Source organism: Callorhinus ursinus, unplaced genomic scaffold, assembly GCF_003265705.2.
Source record: "Callorhinus ursinus isolate GAN/ISIS: 27379988/994484 unplaced genomic scaffold, GSC_fseal_2.0 scaffold57, whole genome shotgun sequence".
NCBI classification, from domain to species: domain Eukaryota; kingdom Metazoa; phylum Chordata; class Mammalia; order Carnivora; family Otariidae; genus Callorhinus; species Callorhinus ursinus.
The window spans coordinates 7,930,218-7,951,869 of record NW_027397119.1 but is presented as its reverse complement, the minus strand read 5'-3'; the positions used below and the strand labels follow the sequence as shown (position 1 = coordinate 7,951,869).

Genomic DNA, 21,652 nt, shown 5'->3' with positions numbered 1-21,652 from the left:
CCACACTGGCCACACCGTCCTCCCGGAGAGCAGTGTCCGGAAGGGGGCCTCTTGGCACCCTGGTCTGGCCGACTGTCAGCCCTGCCACCCAGCGTGAGTTAATGAGACACGGTATCAGTCAAGTTAGGCAAACTGGGGTTAGGACAGGCAAGGTTACTCCCAAGGTTACCGCGGCGACTCACCACTATACATGTCAGGGTGGTTTCTTAAGGACGAGTCATTATAGGGGTTGTCTGCAATAAACAAAAGAGGGTGAGCAAACAGGAGGCCACGGACAGCTCATGGAGGCATAAATAGGGAGAGAACAACAGAAATGCAAAGCCGCAGAAAACAACCGGGGATTTTGCAAAGGAAAGACACAGCATATTTGGAAAGGAAATGGGCTTGGTGAAGAACAAGCAACATAAAACAGCCCAAAAAAGGGAAGAAAAGGTTAAATCCTGCAAAAAAAGGCAATAATAAAAGAAATTTCTTTTTAATGAAAAAAATTAGGCTTGACCTTTAATGGCTTGATCCTACTGTATTTCAAACAAATGAGATAAGGATTAGTGGCATCCCGTAGCCGTCTTTTGAACAACTTCCCATCAAAATCCTCAGTTCCCAGGACTCTGGATCAGGCCAGCTCCCAGGGCAGCTAAAGAGAAAGGAGTGTGAGTGAGCCCTGAGGAAAAGTGCAAAGCCCTCCCTGGGCAGAAGCTAAGGTGCAAAGGTGGGAGGTCAGTGAGAGAAGACAGTCCAAGAGATATAGTTCATCAGCTGAGAGGGAGGGACAGAGGGACCCTTGGCAAGCGCCCCGGCCCCCCCACCTGACCAGCGGGCACCACCCTGGTCTGTGCGATGTCTCTGGTGGCAGAAAGTCCTCCTTCCGAGGAGGTCGGGAGTGCTCCAGGGAGGCAGACAGAACCAGGCTGCGGTTCAGATTTTCGGAACAGAAACAGAAACAGAAAGGGCGCCTGGGACAGGAGAGAAAGAGCATATGGACTAAGCTGGAGATTCAGAGCTCCTAGACTGGCTTGGGCTGAAGTCATTCCTTAAGTAGCAGACCGGTGCCTTTGGTTCCAATGTTAGGTAATTAAGACTGCTGGGCATTTAATCCTCAGTGAAAGACGTTTTGGAATAGGGCACTTGAGCCCGCCAAGGCTAGGCTTTTCATTCTACTGCCATCCGCGTCCAGCTACTGGGTTCAAGTTTTGACGGTACCCACAGGGGGTGGGGGGCGGTACAGCTGACTGGAAGCCAAGCAGACAGCCTTGAGAAGCCGACCCGGTCCAAGCAAGCGCCTGAGGGAGGCGAGGTGCTGTGCCAGAATATTTGCATATTTGAAAACAGATCAACTCCTGTTAAAACGGATTGCAGAGGCTGTGTGCACTCTTTGCTGGGACCTGTATTGCTTCCCAAATGTGCTTAAAGCCTGGTAGGGAGATTTGCATCATTCAGAACTATCCCTTAAGGTGGGGTGTGTTGCAAGACTGAGCCTGTTTGGGAAGTCAGCTTGGGTTTGTCCGGTGCTAAGTGTGGGAACCAACCTGCAGTGGAATGGAGAGGCAGGGTGGCAGAAGGGACGAGGGGCTGAGGACGCACTCAGGAGGGGACATCCCTCTCTGTGGGGAGGACAGGGGCACACAGCTTAAAGGGCCCTGGCTTCATGCTCCTAAGCTCCCATGCCACCAGGTGAAATAGAACTGCTCTCTTTCCAGAGAAGTGACCCAAGTTTGGAACTGATCTTACAGTTTGCGGATTCTGCAGCACATCTGAGCAATTCAGGGAGACTTTCTGACTCCTAAGAGTGCCACTTAGATAGCAGACATTAGGAGGAAGTAGGGCTAGTGCTCCATGGTCTGCCTCAGGAGAGACTCCTTCTCCCTCACCATGGTCACCAAAGGGACCTGTTCTGGCATGGGCAAAGTGGGACAGGCACATCACCCCTCTGTGAGGCTGACTCCGTTTGTCTTTGACTGCATCCCAAAACAAATTTTAAAAAATGGTTTCAGATCGCCCAGCGTTTTGTATTAGATATCTTTCCCCCCTGCCCTTCCTTAAATGTAGGTAACGCACAATCAGCCATGATGAGATTGGTGTCTTTCCCTAAGAGGCAAACTGTGACGGAAACCCGCGGTGAGGAGAGACTTGGAAGCTGTCCCAGCTTGGCTGTTTTTCCTCCCACCCCCAGACCTGGTTCTGAAGGTACAAGAAAGAGCCTGTGTCCTCTCTAGGCAGGAAAGCAAAGAGAGCACAACTGTGCTATTTTAAGCAACTGTACCCAATTCTGGGCTGGCTCAGATGCCCAGAACTTGCTCCTGGCCAAAGCTGCCCCTGGGAGAACTCCAGGAGGCAGACAGGGCTCTGTTCCCATCACCGGGGCGGGGGGGGGGCGGTTCTTGGCATTTGGTGGAAAGAGTTTTCAGTGGAGTAGGGGACTCAGAAATGAAGCAGAAACAAACAGCCCTTACCTCCTCTGGTAGAGAAAAGGATGTTTCTGGAAAGCCCAACTTCTAAATGTTGCTAAAAATCTCTATGCCTAATTCCACAGAGAAAGGCTCTTTAGCACCTCCATCTCCCTGCCTCTACCCTGTGTGATCTTGAGGGCTTCTGCCCAGGACCACAGAAGGTCACCTGACTCAGTCCCCAAACAGGAGTCTGACTTTAAGCATCGCACTGGGCAGGCAGAGGAAGCCAGGTGATGGCACTGAGGACCATCCAGGGATCGGCTCAGTGAGCATCCTGCTCGATGCTCCCGCTGCCCTCACTGCCCCATGCTGTCACCCCGTCCTGGCTCCGGAGGCCACTCTGAGGTCCTGGGCAGACCACTCTGTCCTCCGTAGCTCAGCCAGCTGGTCGGCGACCGCTCCTGACATGAACTGAGACACTTCAGACAACCCAACTTTCTTCTCCAAGGGTCCCCTCTGGGCCTGGGTCTGGAATAGGAAGGCCAGCGAGGGGGCAGCAAAGTAGACTGAAGCTGGGTCTACTGCCAGGAGCATGTGGGGGCTTATCCCGGGTTTTCCAGCCATCCTGTTGGTCAGCAAACTGTGGGCAGCCCGACTCCAACTTGGAACAGTGTGTGGGGAGCTGCAGGAGCGGGGGTGCTGGAGGAGGGTAGGTGGGGGTCCGAGAGAGAGAGAGATGATGAGAGGCGGAAAGAGGCAAGGAAGAAGGCGGGAGGGAAATAGAGAGGAAGGGAGTGAGAAAGCAAAGAGAAGACAATGAGAAGGAGAGGAAGAACTCCCACACAGGAGAAGGAGAACAAGAAGGAAACTGCTTCCTGTGGGTCCACCTCAAAGCCAGGTGGAGACAGAGTGTGGGGCTGGGGTTCTCAGCACCACCTGCTTCCATCACTGGCAGCGGCGGCTGAGGAAAGAGGACCAGGCCCCCCGCTGTCCTGAGGGAGGAGCAAGCTCCCTTGGCCTCTCCCTGACGCCCCCTGGGAGGCGTGTGGGCTCGGGAAAGCGGGGTTCAGGCCCTCGTCTCCAACCCGGGGCAGCTGTCAGCACCCACATAAGGTTCTTTGCCTGGCTTCCCCCACAACCACCACTGTCCCCGGTGTGGAAAACAGCATCCACAGCTGAGTCACACAGACCAAGGTCTTTTGGGGGTGGGGGGCTCCTCCAGAGAAGGCCTGTTACAAATCCACGGTGCAGACGAACACAGCCCCCTGGAATTCAATGTCCTAGGCAGGCTGAGGACTTGCAGCCAGAGCTCCAGGTCGGTGGGGCCCCAGCAAGAAACGTGTCTGGGAACTGACTACTCGCTTCTCTCCTCTGCGGGGCCACCCACGCTATCCTGGGTGAGGCAGTGCTGACCCCTTTGGTACCAGCCAAACAGAATACAGAAATAAAAACGAAAACAAATAAAACAAGAACATAGACCTCCAGCTTGCAAATGTAGTCATCCCATGTGGTCTGGCATCAAACACAGTTCGTGTTGGGGTCCCTGCTAAGGCGGATAGTCTGTCCTGTGGCTTTGTTTCTAGAAGTACAGACTACCAGGCAGGGACTAGATGACCACTCAAAGCAGTGCTGCTGTGTGTCCCGAGCACCCGGAGAGCAGAGGGAGGTCACGGAGCCAGGGCCGTGGAGGCAGGCTCGGGCTGGGCTGGGGATGGCTGCCCTGTGGGCCAGGTGATTCGGACTGCCCCCGAAGCTTGAGAGGCATTGACTCAGAGTAGGACCAAGTTTAACTCAAGGCTTCAGAATCAAGTGAGGTGGTTTCAGAGCCGCTGAAGGAGCTCAGGCCTCATAAGCTGGAAGGATTTCTGGGTCAGCCTCGGGGACAAGGCTGCCCCCAGACCCAGGTACCTGGGGCTCCTCGGGCTCCGTGGGCTTCCGCCCCCGGCTCCCAGCCCCGGGCTGGGACCTGCACTTACTGGTGAGGACCTTGAGGGTGAAGGCATTCTTCTGCTGGATGGTGTGCGTAAAGTGGAAGCGCGCGTTGCAGCTGTAGTCTGTCTGCATGTCCTGCAGCATCACGTTAGAGAAATACAGGTCGCCGTTATGGCCCTGAGAGACGCGCTTGTCTTGGGTGATGGGCTCCATGGCTGTAAGGAAGCAGAGGTACCGACGGAGATTAGCGGTCACGGTAACAGGAGTGCCAGTTGTGATCGGTCTGGCGACTGAGCACCAACAGAGCGCCAGGTGGGGCCAGGAGTAGAACCCGATTCCCTCTCATCCTCTCAACTCTGAGGGAGGGCTTATTCCCATTTTACAGACAAGAAAGCAATGGGTTTAACTTGTCCTAGGTTGCAAAAGCAATGAGAGAACAGGAGGATTTAGATTCGGACCCGCCTGCCCACCACGCCCATGCTCCGGGACCAGTCTTTTCTAGCTCCTGTTCGCATCACGAAAGCTCCGACTGGCCCTGAACCGGAGGGAGGGGACCCAATCCTTCAGATGCTCCCCAAGTCAGGAGTCAAATTCACTTGTTTTCTTTTTTAAGCCCTCACTCCCACCAGGAAAGGGAAAAGCACTGCCAATTATAATTGTAAGATACATACTAATCAATGATGCACACCATCAATTTTAGGATGCTTTCTACTTTTAGAGATGTTAAAAGATGAAAATGGTGCTTTTTAGAATTAATGACATCATGGGAGGGGCAGTGGATGCGGACTACATTATCTATGATTTTTGAAGCATCAGATGTCAATTCAAATGACCAGGTCTGCAGGTTATTCGACTTGTAAAAGCATATTTGTCAGGCTGACTATTAATTGCTAACTCCTTCCCATCCACCACAACGGTTTATTAAGTTACCATTTCGTAAAGTGCAAAGTTAATGATGTCATCTTTCCAATGATGGGCTGGGCAGTTCTTCAAATGACTTATTATCAAAGATTTCCTGCAGGCCTACTGTGAGCCAGGCACTGTGCCCGGGACTGGTGAAAGAGAAATGAGTAAGACAGTTCCTGCCCTCAAGGAGCCTGCAGCCTAGAAGAGACGGTAGATAAATCGTTGCTATGCAGTGTGGTGAGTGGGAAGGGGATGAGCTGAGAGAGGAGCACCGAGTCCCTGCCAGGGGGCCCTAAGCTCCACCTTGGGGGCTCCATGACACCAGGCAGAAGAGACAGGGGCCCTAGGAGGTTTCCAAGCAGCAGGAACAGCGGGTGCTAAAGGTTAAGAGCATGCAGCTGGGGCAGGGGTAGGAGAAAGGCCAGGGAGGCAGAGGGAACTAGATCAGGAAGGGAAAGAAGTGTGGACTTTGTCCGAGGTGATGGAGGAGCCAGTAAAGGGCGGGGAGCATATGAATGAAACGATCAGATGTATGTTTTTAGAAAGACCGGGGAGGCCAGTTATGGATGATTACTGCCACCCAGGGAAAAGCTGATGGTGGCCTACACTGGGGAGATGCCAGTGATGATGGAAAGAGGAGGGGCATGAGATCTGCTCAGGACACAGCTTGGACAGAAGCCGGTGACAGGTGTGATGCAGGGACGAGAGAGTCTGAAGAGTTAGCGAATCAACCAGCACTCCAGCCTGTGGCCAGGCAGACCTTCCCAAGCACTTGCACTGAGATGACAGAGAGACAATGGGTGAGCACAAAGCCACACCCTCTCTGCAAAACAGCTCACAACCCTGCCTCTTTTGGAAACAGGCTGGCAAAAACTCAGGGATGGACGGATGATGGATGCTAAGCAGGCAGGCAGATCTATAGACTGACCGATGGATGGAGAGACCGGGGGTGGGGGTGGGGGCGGGGGGCAAGTATGGAGGAGGGGGAGGGGAAGCCAGGAAGACACAGACAGCTAGCAATGCTCTAGGCCCCTTTATAACACGCCCCCACTTACTTTAATTGGAAAACATGGGAAGAAACTGAGGTCCAGAGTGGTTAAATGAATCTCCAAATGTCCAAAATGAAACAGGACAAGCTCTCAGTGATGATACTCTGTCCCCCTGCTACAAACATCCTGTCTCCCTGTCGCTCCTTCATCAAAGGTTTCATCCCTGTGCCCCTCTGTCCTAGCAGGGCAGCACTTAGTAAGTCCAGACGGACCAAAGATTGAATTCAAGGAGGCTTGGTGTCAACCCGCCTTCCTCCTCTTTTCTTTTCTCTTGCTTTTCTTCTTCATCGTCACAAACTTACTGTGTGTCTGGTTCTGTTATAAGCACTTTGGATGTATTAACTCGTCGATCCTTATAATGATCCTATTAGATAAGTACAATTATTAGCCCTATTTTTTTCCAGAAAAGCAAACTGAGGCCCAGAGATGTTACACAACTTGCTCAGGACCACACAGCTAACAGCAGCTGGGCTAGGAAATGAGCCTGAGCCACCTCTTGATGTGTTCTCAGCCACGAGGCCCCCTTACACCTGCTTCTCACAAGTCGACGTCTTCCAACCTTGGGCAAGCCCCTCCTATTTAGTACACTGGCCCCACTCCCTAAGATGAAAGCAGAAATCAAACGCCAGGCCCCCAAGACTTACAGCTGCTCATCCAGAAGATGACTGGGGATGGAAGTCCGGGTGGGGGGTTGCACTGGAGCGTCAAGGGAGCGCCTTCTTGAACCACGACAGGGTCTAGGTTTTCCTTGGGCCACAGGGGAGACTCTGGGGAGAATCAGACGGAAGATCATGAAGTGAGGGTGATGGAGGGCAAGGAGCAAGGAGCTCGGCTACAGGCAGGCATACAAGGAAGAAAGGCAGAAGGGCAAACAGGAGAACAAGGGAGCGGGCGAAGAGGGCCCGTGAGTCTAGGCCAGGTGCAGCAAGAGAGGAGAGGCCTTCTGTCTAAACAGATACACTTCTCCAAAGGCTCCTCTCCTTCCTCTCCTCCTATGCCCAGAGTACCAGTGAAGTTGTTCAAGACTCTGGCTTGGAAGCCTCCTTTCCAAGGAATCTTTTTGAGCAGGGAGAGATGTGCTCCTGCCCAGGGGCAGAAAAGCAGGCAGGACATGCAGGGCACCAAGGCACCCATTGGCCAAGGACCGGGGCGGCCCTTCTGGAATGATCCTCCATCCCCCCCCCCCCACCGCCATGCACCCAGGAGCAAGGCATGCCAGTCCCACCGTGTGCTACTCACTGGACACCTGCAGACGGATCCTATTGGATAGGGCTGTGCCAAATTTGTTGCGGGCAAAGCACTGGTATTCCCCCTCATATTCCTCGGGCCGCCCCCCACTGCGGAAGTCGATCACCAGGGTCCCAGATCGCCTCCTCATTGACACCCGGGGGTCCTTGGCGATGTTGAAGAACCTGCTGTTTCGAGTCCAGTGGAAGCTGTGGGCAGTGGCGGGGGGAGGGGGAGAAGCAGGGACAATATGGAAGAACATGGTGGGCTCTGGGTTCCAGGTGAGCACCTCAGGGCCCCGGTCCCTGGCCCAGTCCCATAACCACACCTCCATACCACCCTGGCTAAGTGGCAGAACTGGCTGGGAAGCCAGATAAAATGCAGAGTCCCAGGTCACAGCCACAGGTGAAACTCTGGGGGCAGGCTCCTGACATTAGAGCTTTTAGCCAGCAAAGGCTGGGAGTCATGGCTGTGATAGGTACCCAAACAGCCACTGGGGGTTTATGCTCTTTGCAGGAGCAGGCAGGGAATTTGAGTTTTTTACAAATCCAGAGTCAGCTCAGCTTCCACCCCAGGGCATCTCAACCTCTGACTACGAATGAAACCCAAATTCATATTTCACCAGAGCCAAACATATTAGGGAGTTAGCTCTGGTCCTCCTGTCTCCTTGTTTGAGAGCTGACTCTAAAGCCAAAGGGCAATGGCTCAGGTTATCTGTGCTCTGCTCAGTGGGTGCGGAGTATAAAGCAGTGGCTGCACATTATAGCCCAGGAGGGGCAGCTTTGAAAGAACCAGCAGCCTTCAAAAGATCCCAGAGGTGAAGAGACTAGAATCTCCCTTTGCTTCTGGAGGTGGGGGATACATCTGCACCTGCCCAGGACATAACCTTAAAAGAAGCTGGCGCAGTAGTGGCTGCTCAGTGTCATGGAATCATTGTCCCTGCAAAAGAACCACGGTGGAAAGGACCAAACTTCAGAAGGCCATCTATGCGCTGCCTGACCCTCCCAGGTGACCCTGCTTCTTCCAGCCTGGATGAGAGAGGCCCTGCTTGTTCTCAGGCTCATGCAAACTGGGCGGGGGGTGGGCAGAAGGAGGCTGCCACATACCCGAGGTTCCACCCTGCCTCGTTTTTCCTGACAGATGCCCAGCATGGGGTCCTGTCATGTCTGGTCTGAACGGTCCAGCCTGTGGATGCTGCTTCAAAGGTGGGGGACAAATAGCAGAACAATCTCTAGATCTCCAGTGTCTTTTGTTTGGTAGAAACAAACTGGCCTGGGGTGGGGGGCGGGCAGGGTGCCATCAGAGGTCTGGGTTTAAATCCAGGCTCTGCCCCCTTTCAAGCTGGGTGACCTTGGCAAAAGTACATAATATCTCTGTCCTTCCATTTCACTTCCTCTTCACGAGGACATGGGTCCGCCTGTGAAGGGCAGCGAGGTGCTCTAACGAGACAGTGAGGAGCAACATCGCACTCAGCCTGCACACTGCAGGCCTTCAGCTCTTGTCTGCTGACGCTTCATTTGATGCTGATGTGCTCACAAGCCGAGATGTGCTCAGAATGGAAGACTCAAGTTAGCCAGCAAGAGGAACTTCCTATAAGCTAGGAATGGGGGGCAGGGTGTTGGGGACATAAGGCATTGGAAAGAATGTGTGACACCGACAGTCAGGAAACTTAATATCTAGTCCTGGCTTCGTGGTGTGACCTTAAGCCACTTCAGATTTCTGGATCCCAGTCTCCTCATCAGCTAAATGTCTTAGTTCTCTGAATTGTACTTTCCACCAGGTAGGTATCCAAGAGATGTCTGCTGGATAATTTTAATTTTCCAGCTGCTTCAACTATGCTCAGAGCCAGGGCCAGGACGTGGTTTCAACACCTCTTCAATACCTGCACTCTTTGCAGGGGTTGGTAGGGGGGGCTTGGATTTACCTGCCAGCGCACTCACCTGGGGGCAGGGTTCCCCTTTGCTTCACACTCAATCAAGATGTTATCGCGGGGATCCACGATGTGGTCCTTCACTGACTGCTTGGTGATGGTTGGGGGCTGGGATACTGCAACAGCACAAACAGAGGGTGGTCAGGGCTTCAGGGCCCTGGCTTGGGGAATGGCTGAAATGAAGAGCTTCCGGAGCCATGTGTCAAGCAGGCAAGCAGGGGGTGGGCAGTGCCCCATGCCAGGGACCCAGCTCCTTAAACCGGGCCGCTGGAAAGGGAGTTATGTTAAGGACTGAGCATAAGAAGAATCCCTTTAAGATCTCATGGAATCCCTATGAGAAACTTCTGTTTTACCCATTCTTATATCCCAATGCTTAGTAAATGCTTGGTGCACAAGAGTCCTTGAGATACATTTACTGAATGGATCAAGGAACACAAAGCAGCTCCTTTCCAGAACCCAGTGGCCAGGATGGTTCTGAGCCCGTGGAGAGTCAAAGGATGGCCAAACTGCGGTGAGGCTGGAGCTCAGAGGCTTACGTCCCCAGGGACTTGTCTGCATGCCAAAGAGCTAGCTCCTCTCTTGGCCCCCACCTCCAATGTTCATGGTGCTCCTGCGCAGGCCACCAGAGCATGGGGAGTCGCGGCCCTTCTTACCCACCTGCTCTTCTGCCGTTCCCAGCAACAGGGTGCTCGGGGTGAGCCCCTTCCCTCCCCGTGTGGCAAGGGGCCGCACTACAGGGGCTCCGGTATCAAGAAGCCCCAGCAGGCAGGGTGGAGAGGCGGTTAATCCACCCCCCCTCCCACCGTCTCTCCTCACTTGGCCTTCTCCCGCCCCTCCTTGCTGCCCGCCTACCTCCCAGAGGCACGAGTGCAGAGAGGTGCCCGGGGGACTTACGCTCATTCTGAATGCTTGCTGTTAGTTCCGGTGGGTTAGCATTTCGAGGGGAGAAAAGAAGACATTGGTTATAGGTTATTGCACATGACTGCTCACCCGGGTTGCTGACGCCCCAGCCTGCAGGGAGAATGCTGAGGCCGGCCTGGGCAGGGCGCGGCGCCTGGGCTCTCTGCTCCCGGTGGCAGAGCTCAGTGGGACAGCCACACAGAGAGGGGACAGACCCAGCGAGTGCTTTGTGGAGGAGGTGACACCTCCACAGGGAGTTCAAACCATGCAGCTGAGCAGAAAGACCAGCCTCTGACCAAATTATGTCACCAAGGGAAGTCCAAATATGAAAAGTGACAAGGCTGCTTGAAAGAGACTGGGCTCTGAAGATGCTGCCCATCCTTCTAGATGCTGCTGAGGAAAGTGGGCTCCCTGGCCAGAGGTGTGGGGCTGAGAAGCCTGGGCGGCAGCAGATCTGAACCAGGGCTTCAGAGCAAAGCCCCAAGGGCCCCAAGCATGGTCCACAGGCTTCACTCCTCCCACCACACCTTCCTCTCTGTCACACATGCAAGCACCTTCTTGCCTACCCTTTGGAAAATTCTAGGGACCGATGAATCACTGTGGCTCTGCTCATGGCAGAAGTACATTGCCCTACAGAAATCCTTCTTCCAAACAACTGCAGGGATGAAGCGGAGCCCACCACTCCTTTCTGCGCTTTTTATGGAAGAGATAAAGAGGCAGGTAGCACAAATCTCCCCCATCCCTCACCTGAGACCTGCACGGGCCTGTGCACAGGTATGAGTCTATTTGAGGTCGGGCTTCTCACACTCTGACAAGTATATGAATCACCTGAGGGGCGGGTCTAGTTAGAATGCAGGTTCTAACTGAGCAGATCCTACATTTCTGACAAGCAGCCAGGTGGTGCTGATGCTGGTGGTCTGGGTACCACGCTTCGCACAGCAGGACTTTCGATGGTAATGAACTTTCTGGGAAGGGCGGCCTTGGTTTAAAATTTGCAGAAAAGAGAACAAGTGTTTCTGTAACTTTGTAAGAGGTCTTTTCTTTATGGCTCTAGCATGAAGTCATATGCCAAGCTTCTTCCACGTTGGCGCTGACATCAGGGACGTGTTGGTGTCGCAGGCTTTTTCAGGGGAAAGCAGAGGCTGCGGGTGAGCCCAGGTGACCTCGAAGCTTCCTGACTCAGCCACCATGAGATGGCTGAGGAGATGGAAGAGGAGCTTAGGGGCCCAGAGAGGGGGCAGCGTGGAGAAGGCAGAGTTAAGGCAGGACCAAGAGGTGCCGGAAGAATCCCAAAAGAGAAGACAGACATCAGGGAGGAGAGGCTGAGTGTGGCAGGAAGGGGTTCCCTGCTATGCACGCTGTCAGTAAGTCAAAGTCTTGAGTAAGACACACTAAAAGGTCCGGAATAATTCTTTCAAGTGGGCCAGGGTTGTGTGGCCTGCTGGGGCACCGGAAAGTAATTTTATCTGCTTTACCATTTGCCTGGGTGCAGCCTTGGCAGGAAACAAAAAGAAATGAAAAGTCCCGGGGAAAAGCAGAAATCTGTGGTTTCTGAACACATGCTCCCTGGAGAGCCCCACAGTGGCATCTTCACCCATATAAGATTTTCCGGCCAGGGGCCCAAGAAAGGTTAATTCTGGAAAGCCAGTGTAGTTGGGCATGGAGGGCAGGTGGGGAGAAGGGGTCATTTTCAGGAGAAGCAGGGCTGACACTGACCTTCTCCTTTGGACCACCAACCCAGGCCTGCAGTTTCTTCATCTCAAGACAGAGTTGATGCTTCTCGGGGCCCCACGCACAGTGGAGGGCTCTGACCTTGCCCTGGCCGAGGCTGTATTTTGCCCACATGGCCTTCAAGCCTCTCTTATAAAATCAAGGGCTGGCTCAATGGAAAGAGCCCTAGACATTATCCAGGGAATCTCAGATTCTTGGAAGGGAAGTCACTTGGTTAAGGTCACATAGGAAATTTGCTGCAGAACTGGAATGAGAACCAGCTCTTCTGTAGTCTGGTCCAGAGCTCTTTTTACGAATCTATCCTTGGCCAGAGAGGTGGGTTGGCCAGGTGGGGCCCCAGCACGCTCTTCTCCTTGACATTCCAGACAAAGGTGAGTAAGGGGGAGTGGAGACTCTCAGAGCCGGCCGGATGCTGTCCCCAACCCCACGATGAAATCAGTCCAGGGGCCTCTTGAGAGTCTACTTCCCTAAAGAGGTCATGACATCTGCAACCACTGTTGTGTCACCAAGGAATTTATTACAGAGATTCAACCAACCCAGAAGACAAGCCAGCACAGGGAGATGACAGTGAGGACTGCCTGCTTGGGGGTAAGGGCAACCTACCTTGTCCTGTGACACCCCGCAAACCCCATGTCATGCCACCCGCCCTTCTCCCCATCTACAAAACTTGCTGCTGATGTCAAGCGGAAAATGAGTCTGCTCTTGTGGCTTCCGAGGGGGAGGGAAAAATTTTCCAATGAGCTCTGCAGCGGGTAAGGCAGAGGCCTGCCCCATCTGTAAGGTTTCTGTATGCCTGCATGTCTTCTCTTTCCCTGGCTGATATCCACAGCCCCTGGCACCGGTCCCTGGAGGATGGAGTGTGAGTGAATGTGTGTGTGTGTGTGTGTGTGTGTGTGTGTGTGTGTGTGTGTGTGTGTGTTGAGGTCATCTTGCAGCACAATTTGGAATGAGAGTGAGGACAAAATGTGTCTCCTCTGTGGGTTCCTAGGAGAAAAAGGCCGAGTCCCTTGATGTGGGGAGGGGGACGGAGGGGCGAGCTGCCAGCAGACTCACTTTTTGGCAGACCCGCTCTTGTTGATGAGGTGACCCTTTGCTTTCTTCAAAGGTCATGTTGTTCTCCTTGGGGTGGGCAGGGGGGTGGGTGCGTGTGACTCTGTTGGCCAAGCAGCAGGGGCTGGAGGCTGGTGTTTCAATGAGGGATTGTGTCACAGCCTGGGGCTGTTCCAGGAAGCCTGCGGGGCCCAAACTCCCCAGAGCAGAAGCAATGCCCCAGTCCTCAAGGCACAGATACTGCCCCCTGAAGGGGCAGGCGAGTGGAAGGGCGCCCCTGACAGGGCAGTCTCCAGCCTCCAGCCTCAGCCCCCTCAGCCGCTCCCGGGCAACACACACAGAAAGTTTTGGGTGCCTGATCTTCACTTGCCCCACACCTGGGCGATCATGAATAATGCTGCAGGGAACACTGTAGATATCTCTCTTGCCTTTTGTGACAACATGGGTAGGCCTTGAGGACGTCATGCTAAGTGAAATTAAGTCAGAGAAAGCTCTGGTATGTTCTCACTATATGTAGAATCTAAAAAAGTCAAACTCAAAGAAGCAGTGGAATGCTGGTTGTCAGGGGCTGGGGCGTGGGGGGAAGCGGGGAGATGCTGGTGAAGGGGTACAAACGTCCAGCTGTAAGACGGCCATGTTCCGGGGGCTGAACGCACAGCATACTGTACTGTACACTTGAGAGCTGTTCCGAGAGTAGATCTTCCAAGCTGTCACTGCACGCACAAGGTAATTATGGGATGGGGTGGATGGGTAAACTAACCCATGTGGCAATCATTTCACAATACATATGTGTAGCAAATCACCAAGCTGTCCACCTTACACTTACATAGGTTGTATATCAATAAATACCTCAGTAACTCTGAGGGGGAAAGGAAAAAGAATGTGTGATCTTTCCCCAGCCCAGCCCCCTGGGCCTCAGCCCAGGGTAAGAGGGAAGGATGGGCTCAGGTAACTTGGGCGGAGGGTGCCTGTCATGCTTGGGCCCGCAGGAGGGGAAAAGCTGGCTGAAGAGGACTTCTTCCCAGGGCCACTGGGTCCCCTCTGAAGGGCTGGCCTTCTCTTGTCTTGCGTTCAGCTGTAGCAGACCCATTCTGGAGAGGTCGCCATGGCCACTGTGCCTGCAGCCACCTCAGATACACTTGCTCTGGGAAGCCCTCATGGGTTTCCTGCTGTGACAGAGCCGGGGAATCAGACATGGTGTCACAAAAGGATCCCCTTCCTCATTCAGAGAGGGGCTGTGGCCATGCGCCGGCCCTACCACTTAAGTGCTGGAGAGTGGTACCTCCATTTTCTAACCTGTCAGCAAAGGATTCACTGTGAGAATCACAGGAGATGCTCCTAACGCACTTAGCTCTCGGCCGGGCACACAGCAGCTGCTACCCTGGTGATTCCAAGAACTAAAAGAAGGCAGGATTAATGGAGGTCAGGGTGCGGTGTGTTGAGTGCCAACCTGGTGGCAGGTCAAGAGACCCAGGATCTATTCATGAATCCAGCACCCATTTGCTGTGTAGGGTCTCCGTGTCCCTGACGACAATTCCAGAAGTGGAGACTCTCCGGGGGCCTCCCTCCTCATGGACACTGAGGAGATGCGGAGATGGTGCTGGGGAGGTCAGGGCACCTGCAGCTCTCTGCCCCACATGCGGTACTTTGGAGACACCCACTGCTGGGTCACCTGCCCACGGTCCCAACAGCGCTTTAGAAATCCAGATTCCTAACAGAGAGGTCAAAGCCATCTATTTATAAGTTCATCTTGGAGGAACCCCTCACCCACTAGCCCAAGGGATCAAAGTGGCAGGTGAATGAGTGAGGAGAAGCAGCAGAAGAGAAATGAGCCTTCACCACTTCCTTGATAACCCAATTTCCTCGGCACACCCTCTCCTCTCCAGGGACATGGCCTTATCGTGCTCCTTATTAGATTGTCTGCCTGGGATTGTTAATGAGACACTCTTCTTTGAGTTAGCAGCACAGATGGTCTCCATGGGAACAGTTCCTTTCACGACACCGCCCCTTCCCACTGAATACACACACACATGCATACACATGCGTGTACACACACACACACACACACACACACACACACACTCGGGGCTGTTGGGAGGGCAGCAGGGGCCTTGACCATCTTGGTTCTGGGTCCAACTTATAGTTTCTGCTAGTCTTCTCTTACCCAGAAGTGCCTACTCCTCTTGGCAGCTATTATTGGTAGGGTTGGGCGGGACGGGGTTGAAGTATGTGCAACTCTTCTCCAAACTGGGCTAACTCCAGGCCCCAGGCCCTGGCTTAGGAGAGCTCGGTGGGTACTCCTTGGAGGCTGTATCACTCTCCCAACCCTCCCCAGACATCTGTCACCTGGATAGAGCCCAAGTCAGGGTTGGCATCATGTGGGTCCCATCTATTTCTGGAAGCAGGGAACAGGCGACAGAGGTGGTATGCCCACATCAGAGCACTGGAATGCCAAGACATTCTGATGGAAGAGCCAGAATTATGGCAAAGGTGGTACACATCTAAATGCGGGGCAAAGGAACGGGGCTGCCAGTCCATGGGCCCCTTCTGAACATAACAACAGATATGGCTGCTAGAGATGGGGCTATTAGATCAGCATCCTAAGCCCCTTGCCTGATGATTCTGATGGCCAAATAACACCCCCACCGTGGGACACAGAATGACACAGGTTTTACTTCCCAACTTTGCCATGGGAGAGCTGAAAACAAACACGAGAAATCAGTGCCTGGTTTTCCCACAGTGGCATTATAGTGGAGCTCTTTTTTAATGTTTCATTTAGACCCAGTCTTTTGCAGAATAATTCTCTTCCCCAACCCTCCCCAGGCCATCCACCCTGATTCAGTCCAGCCAAGACAGCCCAAGGGTCCAGCTCAGATATTAGAAAGGCAAATAACTATCTGCTACACTGGGTCCTTGGAAGCTCCACGTTGATGGGCAAGTCAAGACTGCAGAGGGCCGTGGGAGGGGAGCAGAGGGAAGAACTCCTGAGCGACACACAGACTTGCAAACCCTGCCACCTCCGGTCCTGCTCAGCAGGCTCCAGACAGCGCAAGCCTCGGCTCAGCCACAGTCCTCAGAGATTGTGCTACACGATTCATCTCACGGTCCCAAACACAAGCCTGCCGGCCTCCATTCTTTGGAGGGAAACCCAGCTCTGCACCCAGAATCCACCGCTACCCCGCTCTCCAGCCTCTTTGAAAGCTGATCTTAACTCCCCCTGACCATCCCTCCCCTCCAACTCCTCTGCCCCAAATCAGGAGAATTAAAGAAGAGGATGGAGCAGTACTCACGATCCATAGGAATCTCGATGGCCCCAGTGAGGCTAAGGAGGCAGAGCAGGATGGCTGTGTGGACCCAGGGCGGCGGCTGCTGCCTGGCCATCCTCAGCACGGGGCCCCGCTCCCTGCACCCCGGCCTGCGAGGTCTTGCTGCCTCCAGCCGCTCTACCTGGGCCTCCCGGACAGAGCTCAGCTGTGGAAAGAAATACAATGCCAAGTGAGTTTTTCTGGAACTTGCGGTTTGTTCTAGCAACCCTACAGGGCCTGAAGAACTCAAGGGTTTGGTCATAGACCGATGTTCTTAAATAAGGTTTCTTAACCTTGTGCTATTGACCTTGGGGACCCACAATTCTTTGTGTGGGCAACGATCTTCGGTATTGCAGGATGCTTAGCAGCATCCCTGGCCTCTATCCACGAGATGCCAGTAGGGCCCATTCCTCCCCCTAATCAAAAATGTCTTTAGACATTGCCAACTGTCCCCTGGAGGAAAAACCACTCCCAGTTGAGAACCACTGTTCTAGAAGGAAGGGCAACTCTGCATGGAAGAGTCGTGAAAAAACACTGTCCCACTGGTCTAGCACCTAGGATGCCATGCACTGGGCCAGTAAGCAACACACCAATCTCATCGCTTCTCTGGACCCTATGTATTGTGTGGGGTTAGACAGGTGAAAGCTGGCTGCTTAAAGGACTTTTTTTAAAAAAATGGATTTCTGCAGATATTTTGTGCAGCAAAGATACAGTGGTCCCGGATGCTGACCCTTTAGAGATAATGGCAATGCTGAGACTATGACCCAGAAGAAGGGGAATCCACCGGGTTGGTAGAATGAGAGATATTCTGACAGCCCAATGTTCACATTCTCAAGCACAACAAATCATTCCAGGCCCTTTAAGGGGAAAGATTAAAAATGACTGTCCAAGGGGCCTAGAATGAGTCTGTAAGAGATAAACCCCTTTCCCCACCTCCTGAGAGAGAATGGCCTATGGGAGGTGGGTGGGGGGTGAGTGAAACAGATTAAGGGATTAAGAGCACACTTATCCTGATGAGCACTGAGTAATGTCTGGAACTGCTGAATCACTATATTGTACACCTGAAACTAATACAATCCTGTATGTTAACTATGCTTGAAAAAAGAACAGAGTGGCCTAGGGAAGGCACTGAGCTAGAGTGCTTTAAGACTGCCATGGGGTCTGAAACGTGGAGTCTTCAAACTGGGTGCAGTGTGCTGTTCTGCCCTGAGGCCGAGTCAAAGAGGGTGGCAGGAGGTTCCCCCAGAATGCTCCTCTTCTTTGTACCCCACCACCGTCTCTCATCTATCCTGCCTGAGGCTGTTGGCAAAAGGAGCAGGGCTCCAGGGCTGGCTCCTGGGAGACAAGGTTACCCTTCTGAAGACCTGGAGGATGAGGCACCTCCTCTGGGCGGGGATGTGGGGCCAGCTAAAGGATTCGAATTCCAACTGCAGCAGTTTCTTTCCTGGAAGCTGGGCCCAACAGCAGCCCCCCAGCCTCAGGTATATTTCTGGACTCCATCCACTTGCTTTCCTTCCCACGGCTTCCACCCTGGTTCTGGTCACCATTGTTTCATGACAGTGACCACAACAGCTTCCTGAGGGCTCTCGCCACTTCTACTCTTACTCCTCTGACTCATTCTCCACCATCACCAGAGTTGTCCTTCTCTAAAGTGCAGATGCAAGTGTGCCACTCCCCAATCAAACTCACTAGCTCACAGCTGCCAGAGGGCTAAATCCTTCGAGGTGGCTCAGACGTCCTCCCGGCCCCCTCTGCAATCTTGCCTCCCATCACCCTCCCTCTGTGTTCTGTGTTCCAGCCAACACTGGTCACCTGCCAGGTCCCCTCATGCGTCCTGCTGTGACTTCTGTGCAGATTAGCTTCTGTCTAGAACATGCTTTGAATCTGCCCTCTCATGAGGATCTGCCAAGTATGACCTGTGTGTCCCTCGTCTGTATTCCTGAACATCATTTACGATCCCCTCCCCATTATATAGCATTTGTCACTTTTGTTTTAAAGGTTTATTTATTTTGGAGAGAGAGAGAGAGAGCTCATGAGTGGGCTGGAGGCGCAGAGAGAGAGAGAGAGAGAATCTCAAGCAGATTCCCTGCTGAGCATGGAACCTGATGGGGGCTCGAACTCATGACACTGAGATCATGACCTGAGCTGAAATCAAGAGTTGGATGCTTAGCTGACTGAGCCACCCAGGCGCCCCAGCATTTGTCACTTTGTATTCATTGTATTCATTCCAAAAGCCACTCGTCTGTATTCTCTATTAAAAAAGGAAGGCACCATAGGGAAGGTGCCTCATCTTGTTTATTCCTAAAATCTAACGTGGTGCTGAAAACACAGGAAGCACTCAAAAGTATGGGATGGATGGATGAAAAATGAGCAAATAAATGGCTGGCCGAATGAAATAAAACACTTGGATCACGTGTTTTTTAAAAACCTCATGCTTCCCCCAGAAAGCCAGCAGGCAGCTCAGGAGAACACATGCTTTGGACCTGGATGGCATACTGTGGAGGCTATCGATTAGTGGAGGAAAAACTCCCTCCCTACCGAGGCACTGCACTCGGGCCAGGGAATCAGTCAGCTGAAAGAGGCTCAGGAGAGTAGAAATCCCCCAAGGAGGAAAACCTCCTGGCTGGACAATATCACAGGAGGTCCTTGGTTCTTCCTCCTAACCTTCTAAGATGGTCTTTACATGGACTGAAGAAGAGTCTGCTAACTCCTCTCCTTGGATCCGACATCTCCAAAGACCAGACAGACTCAGGTGATCCAGCTGACACCTTAGTGATGAGAGAACTAGCAGGGGAGGAGGCTCAGCATTCCTTCAGACAGGACCGTGGGGATGGAATGGCTCCAGTCTTGGCTTCATGATGGCCACGTTTTGCTCAGGAGTTGCCAAGCTGTAGGAAGTGATGGGCAAGAGAAGGATATCTTGTTCTGGGAATCTTGATGGAAATAAGCCAGAAGCTACTCATTAGCTAGAAACACATAGGCAGGGGGGAAAAAAGCCCAATTACTTGGGGTGCTTTTAACTCACAATTTAAAAACACGGTAGAGAATGCATATAGAGATAATCATGTATAGCTGTTTGACAATTCTCTCTCTTCTCTCTGGAACCTAATTTTTCCAATAAAATCTTAAAAGACAAAGAGAATTGAAAGATGATTTAGCTTTATGCAGTCCCCTTACTTTTCAAATGAGGAAACAAGAGCCCAGAAAGGGGAAATGATTTGCTCAAGGTCACCCGGCTTGTTAGCGGCAAGGTCAGGAAAAGAACCCAGATCTCCTGACTCCTCACCTACTTCCCCTGTCTCTCCATATGCAGGAAAGCTCCAGAGTAGAGTTGCTATTTAAAAAAGAAATGTATAGCTTCCTTAAAAAATTAAACATAGACTTATCATAAGACCCCATATTTCTACTTCTAGATATATGCCCCAAAGAATTAAAAACCAGGACTCAAACAAGTACATGTGCACACATGTTCATTGCAGCATTATTCGCAACAGCAAGAAGGCGGAAACAGCCCAAATGTCCATCAAGAGAGGAACAAATAAGCAATATGGCAGTATGTACGTTCCGTGAAATATTATTTGGCCGTGGAAGATAATGAAGTACTACACATGCTGTGATGTGGATGAAACCTGAGAGGGTTATGCTCAATGAGAGAAGCAAGACACAAAAGGTCCCATATAGAATGATCTCATTTATATTCAAGATGCAAAAGGTAAATCCATACAGCCAGGACACAGAGGGGTGCTCACCAGAGGCAGAGGGGAAGGGAGAATGGGGAGCGATGGCTTAATGGGTATGGGGTTTCCTTTTGGGGTGAGAAAGGGATTGCACCGGAGTAATAAGCAATAGTCGATTGAGGTGATGGTTGCACACACTGTGAATGCGCTGAATGACAGTGAATTGTTCACTATACATTGGTTAACTTTATGATATGTCAATTTTAGCTCAATAACAAAGAAATGTAAGCATTGGTGTCTATAAAGGGCTCATACAGATAAAACAGCAGAGGATGAGGAGGGGGGGTTATTCCACATGGGGATATAGGCACCCTCAGCTCCCTGTGCCCGGTCCACTCAGCCTGGAAGATAAGTACATGACTTGCAATCCTTCCAGTACATCCTGAAGGACCTTCCACCTACATCTAAGGAAGGGAGTGTCAACTGGTATCTGGGCATGGGGCTTCTAGTGCTGCGCTCAGAGAACCCAAGGTGGAGTGAGGAGGGAGATGCCCCACCTGAAGCTACCCCCACACCACCGAGACTTACAGTTCCCCTATCCTGATAACCAGGCAGAAAAGGCCAAGGGCAGGGATGTCCAACCGAAAACAGTTAAATGCCTGCTTCTAACCAAATCTTACTTCTTACACTATCTTGCTATATGGCCCAGTCACATAATATCTCAAGTTCCTCTCCTGCTAGGAGTAGAGAAGTACATCATCCAGATGTGGCTGCGGGGGTGGGTGGAGTGGTCAGGACCCTTCAAGGGGAATGCCATCTAACTACAGAGCATCCTGGGGAGGAATAAGGAAAATCCCATATCCTGTGAGAGGGCAGATGGGGGCTGCAGAAGAGGGACCATGATGACTGTCTTGGAATGGTGGGAGAGGGTGTGGGGCTTTTTTGTTTAGCTCCATGAGGGCAAAACTAGAACCAAATGGGAGAAAGTTCAGAGAGGTAGCTGCTTCTCTGAGATGCAAAGAAGAATAACCTAACGACTATAGCCATCCTACAATACCATCCATGATAATAAAGACTCTACCCGCACACACTACCATACGATGTGTTTGAAAGATCCTTTTATATCAGATTGAACAGGTAAGAGGTGGACTGCAAGGATATATAAAATACATTAAAGGGAGGGCGACTGCAGGGGGAGAGAGTGAGGAAAGGAACAAAAATAAAAAAACTGAAAGAGAAATCTTGTGTGGACTAATGGTGTACTATGAACTGGGGAAGACGATGAACTCAAATCTTGTATATCTGAAGTTCTCCCCCCAACCCCACAAGCCCTGTGTGAAAAGACAAGAAATAAAAGAGAGAGAACAGAGTTATCCAAACATGAAATGTTCTGCCCTGTGAAGTACTGAGCTCACTGTTTCATAAAGAATCCAAATAGCATTCGGTAAGGTGCTGTGATGACAATGTACCCATACAGGAAGGAAACTGGATGCTTATCAGAATCTCCTGGGCACTACTTAAACACACAAATCCCTAGACCCTCAAACTTCTAGGCAGT

General features: G+C 52.1%; 1 protein-coding gene across 24 annotated transcripts in view; it reads right to left on the bottom strand.

Moving 5' to 3' along the window:
• NFASC (neurofascin) overlaps positions 1-21,652 on the bottom strand; it is a 179,283-nt gene that overhangs the window by 55,461 nt on the left and 102,170 nt on the right. For 14 of the 24 annotated variants that reach the window (XR_012375769.1, XM_073884408.1, XM_073884410.1 and 11 more), the window contains 7 exons: positions 16,403-16,583; positions 10,326-10,343; positions 9,442-9,547; positions 7,514-7,710; positions 6,919-7,041; positions 4,364-4,534; positions 183-233 (listed from right to left, as the gene is read on the bottom strand). Coding sequence is in view for 23 of the 24 variants with exons in the window: in XM_073884408.1 (XP_073740509.1) it covers positions 183-233; positions 4,364-4,534; positions 6,919-7,041; positions 7,514-7,710; positions 9,442-9,547; positions 10,326-10,343; positions 16,403-16,583 (847 nt within the window). In the remaining variant the exon portion in view is untranslated. Of the gene's footprint in view, positions 1-182; positions 234-4,363; positions 4,535-6,918; positions 7,042-7,513; positions 7,711-9,441; positions 9,548-10,325; positions 10,344-16,402; positions 16,584-19,081; positions 19,306-21,652 lie in introns of all 24 variants that reach the window. The other 10 variants (XM_073884405.1, XM_073884421.1, XM_073884422.1 and 7 more) reach the window with 4 other exon arrangements.